The 6434-nt window shown below is 52.0% G+C and overlaps 1 protein-coding gene across 2 annotated transcripts in view; it reads right to left on the bottom strand.

The window, feature by feature from the left end:
- Window positions 1-360: 360 nt before the first annotated feature.
- fam171a1 (family with sequence similarity 171 member A1) overlaps window positions 361-6434 on the bottom strand; it is a 37276-nt gene continuing 31202 nt past the window's right edge. For both annotated transcript variants that reach the window (XM_062539067.1, XM_062539068.1), the window contains exons 7-8: window positions 4971-5085; window positions 361-4433 (exon numbers count right to left, since the gene is read on the bottom strand). In XM_062539067.1, coding sequence (XP_062395051.1) covers window positions 2480-4433; window positions 4971-5085 — 2069 coding nt within the window. In that variant the 3' untranslated portion in view covers window positions 361-2479. The remainder of the gene's footprint in view (window positions 4434-4970; window positions 5086-6434) is intronic.

The raw sequence follows: 6434 nt of genomic DNA, 5'->3' as shown, positions 1-6434 counted from the left end.
ATGGTTCTATATCCACATAAAAAAAAAAAAAAAAAAAAAGTACCCCTATAAGGTGTGTCCATGCAATTGAAATAAATTTGCCACCCCACGTCTCGACTGAGTTTGGAATTACCGGTGATTGGTGACCGCGTTGTCATTCTGTAAAAACAGACCAAAGTGACTAAGGTGCCATGTTGAACATGTGTTAAGTCACCACTTGCGCATAACAGTTCACTCATGAGACAAAAAAAAAAAACCAACAGCCCTGTGGGCATGCCCTGGGACCTGCATGACTCAAGTAAGTGACTGTACACTTGTGGCACCAATTCATATCCAAGCAAAATGGCTGGTCACAGCATGAAATGAACTTTGCCCACTTCCTTTAGAGTTTGTCTAAGAGTTTATTTAAGTGTGAATCATTGTACAAGCAACCATACTGTACATTCCAAGCATGGAAGAACAGAGAAGACAGAGGGAATACAGACTGCAGCAGAGAAGCACAATGTAGATTTCCACATAGCAGATTGGCATGTAGGGGCTGCCGTTGAGTAGAGTGGTCTGTTCTGAGACATTGTGCAGTGGAATAGTTCTTAAGTGGTTGTCAAGGTAAATGAAGGTTTAACAGAGTGCTCTTACTAAAAAAACAAAAAACAAAACAAAACAAAAAAAAAACAGGCTGCAAGAGGAACTGTACATATTTCTGTACACATTTCTGTATCTCAGAGAGACAGAGTCATATGTTCTCACTCACACTCACACACACACACACACACACACACACACACACACACACACACTTTGCCATCAGACCCAACACTTACAGGTATATGAAGGTGACTACAAGCCACCCAAACACACAAACATGGTAAGCCACTTCTACTAAGGCAAATAAAAACATTTGTTGACAGGCAAGTAACATACACAAGCATTTGCATGTGAACATACAATGACACACACACACACACACACCTCTAAGGCAAAGAAAATTAGGTTTGCCAACAAACCAATGACATACACAGGCATATGTGAACAACATACAAAAATGCGCACACACACACACACACACACTTGCTGCACACAAGGGCACACATACATGCAAACATGTGAAGGGTTCTAAGACTGTATGCATACATCTATACACACGAAACACAGACCAATCACACATATCAGTTACTTCTGTGGAGCCACTTCCATATAGAATCTAGTCAAGGCCAACGAGAGAGACAAGAAAGACCATGGTGGTACTGCATATGGGTTATCCGACAGAGGACAAGAAATGAGAGAGAGGGAAAGGGAAAACAGGAATAAAATGTTAATAACACAGACTAACGTAAGAGGGGTGATTTACAGTAGATTAAATGAAAGCAAGTGAAGGTCTGAGTGTCTGAGTGAGAGGGGGAGCATCAGTGTGGGGTGGCTGCATTATTTTTGGTGTTGAACACAGTAAAGGCACTTGGACATGAGACGACAGATCTTTAACCCGTTACTACTGAATATTTGGTTTTAGGACATATCTGTGTCTGTGTGTGCATCCATGTGTGTGTGCCAACATATTCCAGACGACATCCATCCATACACGAAGAGTGAAAACAACCAGCGACATCAAAATAACTTGAGTAAAATAAATTGGCATACTAAACAAAAACAAGTAGTGGTTCAAACCAGCACTGGAAGCCATAGGGGATTCTTTCATTTAAAAATAAAACAAAATAAAAAAGCATTGCATAGCTGCACAGCTGTCTGTCTGTTGTGTCTTCTGAGTGTCTTGACGCTGTGAAGCTAAGGAGGTCTGAGAGCTTCAGCCCGTCTATTTTCCAAGATCGGGGTCCGGGCCTGACCCTCAATACCAGTCACGGCAGAGAGCTGAGCTGAGCATGACTGATTGCACTGTGGATCCAGACCCACTGGAAGAGCAATTTGTGTATTTGTGTGTGTGTGTGTGTGTGTGTGTGTCAGTGTGAGTGTGTGTGTTTTGCATGTCCCTCCAACAGAACGTATGGCTGTTTCCTGTCAAAGGAGGACGCATGTTCTAAGATTGAGACATTTATATATATAAAAAAACAGGAGTCTCTAAATTGGAGTTCCACTCCTATATTCTTCTCCTGCATACTTTGGATGAGAATATCCACCAAGCCCCAAAAATTCAGCAAAGCAGCAAATATATGAACAATAGTGCTGTGTTCACAGGTGTCCACTAGGGGGCGATACAGTTCTAGTGCTTCTCTAGTCCATCTTCGTGCTCTTCACCCCCTTTTCTTTTCGGACTCCCTCTTTACAAAGATGGAGCTGAATAGCATGGAGTAACTGTATTGTACTTGGATAACGCTTTGAATTTTTGCTTCTGGGAGTAACATAGAATGCACGTAGAAACACTCTGACATACAAACGTTAGCACTTCCTGTTTTGGCGACACCTCCCAGCAGTGCTTCTACCCGCCCCCCTGGTTTGTGCGCAGACCGTGCAAGAGGCTTAGAGTTGAAAGGGCCGTGGGGGTCAAGGGTCACTTGAGGTGAAAGGCCAGCAGCGGTCGCTCCTCACGCTTCTGCCACGGGCTCTTCTTGTTGTCGTCCTCGCTGCTGTCGTCGGGGGCGGCCAGCTCGTCAGGAGGAGGCGGCACCTGCTGCTGCGTCCGAGCGCGCTCCGTCCCAAAGCCCTCCTCCTCATCCTCCTCCTCCTCCATGGGCTCAGGCAGAGGAGGGGGCGAGTGGAGGGGAGGGGGCAGGGGTGAGGGGGGCGAGGGGGACATCGAGGACCCCGTGTCCCCCCCTTCCTCCAGGTGTCTCCTCTCCTCCTCCTCCTCCTCCTCCACCTCGTCTCTCACTCCGTTCCCCTCCGACTGCGGGCTGAGGACCGGGGTCCCTCCTTGGCTGGAATTGCCGTTGGAATCTTCCAGAAACACCAGCTGCGTGTAGGTGACACTCGGGGCGGGCTGTGGCGGAGGAAGGGGAGCGGCGGCAGCCGGGGCGGGCGACTGAGGCGCTGTCGCTCGACCCTCCGGAGCCGCCGCCGCCGCCGCCGCCACCGTGCCCGTGGGCATCGCTGCTGCCCGGCGCCATCCGGGCCCCCGAACCTCGCCCATGTCCACGCCCGAGTCCAGGCTGGCGTCGTTGCGGCGCCCGGCAGGCGCGGGGCCCCGCCCGGCCCCGTGCAGGTCGATGTAGGAGTGGCGGATGTGCGCGTTGGAGCGGCCGTCCAGCGAGACGAACCAGGCGCGCGGGTGGGGCAGCGGCTTGCCCCCCCGCAGCTCCATCAGGGCCTTCTCGGCCAGCAGCGTGTCCTCGCCGTTCATCTGCACCACGCCCAGCCCCGCCTGGCTCAGCCGGTCGGGAATGGACAGCGCCTGGCCCCACTGCCCCCCGCCTCCGCCTCTCTCCCTATCTCCATTGCCTCCTCCTCCACCACCACCTCCGCCTCTGTCCACCTCCCCGTCGTTCGCGGACGACGCCCCCTCGGTCCCCTCGTCCGCCGCCTCGCCGGCCGCCGGGCCCAGGGGCTGATGGGAGGCGGCCAGCTCGGCCTGGATGGTCTCCAGCTCGCTGCGCTCGTCCGACTGCAGCAGGAAGGCCTGCCCCGAGAGCGGGTGCGTCCCCGGCAGCCGCATGTAGTGAGCGGGGATGACCAGCGTGGGCCGCGGCCTGACGTACGGACCCCCCGCCGCCGACGCCAAAGCCCCGCGCTGCGCATGGCTGACCGCCAGCTCCGAGCTGCAGCACAGCAGGGCGCCGGGCCGGGGCAGCGAGAGCGAGAGCGGCAGCAGCGGGCCCCTCTCCAGCTGGTCCACCGAGCGCGAGAGGAGCAGCTCGCCGCCCGCGCGACGCTCCAGCAGCGCGCCGTCCAGGCACGGGGACGAGGCCGGGGCCGGGCTGCGCCGCGACGACGACGACGCGTCCCTCAGCGGCGAGAGGCGGGGCTCATCATCCCGCCGCTGACCGCCGACGACGACACCGCCGCCGCCGCGGTCCTCGGACGAGCGGAGAAGCAGCAGCGGGTGGGGCGACGACGCGGAACTCGACGCCGAGGAGCGGAGCGGGTGCAGCGCCGACGACGACAGCACGGAGCTGCAGCTGCGCCGGTAGTCGGCCTCGGACGGCGCCGCCGAGCGGCACGCCTTCAGCTCCAGCGTCTCGGCCGAGCGGCGGAAGCGGCGGCCGTTGGCGGCGCAGCGCGAGCCGCGCCCGCTGGCCGGGAGCTCGTCGTCCTCCTCCTCGTCGTCGCGGGACACCGTGGTCAGCTCGTCGGCGGACGAGGACGAGGCCACATACGCCACGGGCTTCAGCATGGGCGTGTGCAGGTCGGGCTCGGGGCCCGGCGAGGTCAGGTCCAGCGTGTCCCGCTGCGTCTCGCTGATCAGGTTGACGTGGGACATGGAGGTGGACTGGTCCCGCTTGGAGCTGTCCAGCGCCGACGACAGCACCAGCTTCCGGTGGGAGGGCCGCGAGTGGGCACACTTACGCCTGGCAGGACGACACAACGACAAAACCAGAACACAACATCACACACAGATACCAGCACACGTCATACAGGGGTGCTCATAGCAAGACACGTTACTCTGATACCAGTAAAGTATTACGTATAGATATGTAGGTCAACGCCGATTAGGAATGGCACTCATTTGTCAATGTCTGTAATGCAATGTATGTAGGTATGTATGTATGTATGTTTTTATGTATGCACTTTATGATTGCACTGTCAGCACTTTCTGGTGTTATGTTATATGTGATGTAGCAGCCGTTTGTCCAAGACAAATTTCCCTTGGGACACAATAAAGAAATCTTAATCTTAATTTAAATCAATCATTTAATAACCATCATTCAATTGCAAGGCTCATATACAATAAGATGAACCTCACGAGGAAGCCCTTCTATAAATTCCATTCAGCGTTATCTTGTGTGTAAGGAACAGGAGTGGATGTAAGCAAGTGCTCCACTGTAAGCTTATGTTTACTAGGAGCCCAGACTGACTGACACACACACGCACACACGAACACACACCTGCAGTAATAGAGCAGCAGGCAGAGCAGAAGCAGCAGGATCAGGGCCATGCCTCCCAATATGGCCAACAGGAACACCGTGTGGTACGTGCTGATATCCTTCGCCACCACTGGACCTAAGACACACACACACACACACACACACACACACACACACACACACACACACACACACACACACACACACACACACACACACACACACACACACACAAATATGAACACAGGCAGGAATACCACTCAAACTATGCTCATACGTGCACACACATACTGTACACAAATAATGCTTCAGTCAGCTCTCCAGTATTAATAGCCTTGCTGGCACATCAATATCTGTATGCACGGGCCCTGGTTAAAATGGAAAAAGTGATCTTGAGTGCGTCAACCTTCAGCCCCAGTGTTCTGCTGTGGCTTTATTTCCACTCCAGTCATCACACAGGAGACTGAGATCCCATCTGCTGGGTCTGACTGTGTGCTGGGATCTATCAGTGTGCAACTGAATGCAATTCAGTGGTTTGGGCTAGATAATTGCATTCTTTCTACTTTGATCTCACATGCGTTCACGCAGTTTCGTCAGACATGCAGAGCAAGACTGGCTTGTCTTGATGTAGCCTGGGAGTTGATCATGATAATGTGCTACTGCAGATGTTTTCTGCATTGGCGTTGTACATGTGTATGTACTATACGTATAGTGTGTTTGTGTCAGTCAGAGAGGAAGGCCTGTTTGTAGTGTGTGAAAGCAGCCTGAAAAGCATAGCCTAAACACTACAAGATATATGCAGTAAAAACTGTGTGTGTGTGTCACATTTTGCCCTCAGGAAACTAGCAATAGCATTTTGCTAATTTTTCATTCTTTTTTTAGTTCTCTGTAGGTACCGTACCGGGCACATACAATAGTGCACTGCTAAAAAAGGCCTCGGACATACTTATACAACTGCAATAACATGGCTAACAGATCATTTCTTTCTTGTCCAAAATTTAAGCAGAAAACAAGCCAAACTAATTTGAACAAACAACTGTGGACAAGTGCTTTAGAAGACAATAGCAGAGCTAAGCAAACAATGCATGCGTACAGGCATCTGCACACAATGGTGTGGGGGATTTGCCTAGACGTCAGACTAGATTAAAGATAAACAAATCGCACTGTCGCATGTCTCGCCTCATTTTCTTCTCAAGTCAACATCATCAAACTTGCTCTGGTCTCTCACACATGGCTGAACAATTTGCCAATTTCATGATTTAGAAAACAAAGTACTGTAGGCACAATTGTCTGGAAACACAACATTCATTTCCCATAACCTCCTCTCTTTTTCCATGCTTAGACTGTTCTGTTTCTGTAGACATATACATGTGCAAATTGTGCTCGCATACACACACAAATAAGTGCAAAGCCAGTGGTTTCTGTTACCTGCTGCAACTTTTGTCACTCCTTCTTACAATGTGTGTGTGTGTGTGTGTGTGTCAC

This window comes from Sardina pilchardus, chromosome 6, assembly GCF_963854185.1.
Source record: "Sardina pilchardus chromosome 6, fSarPil1.1, whole genome shotgun sequence".
Lineage (NCBI taxonomy): Eukaryota > Metazoa > Chordata > Actinopteri > Clupeiformes > Clupeidae > Sardina > Sardina pilchardus.
This window is presented reverse-complemented; position numbering and strand designations above follow the sequence as displayed.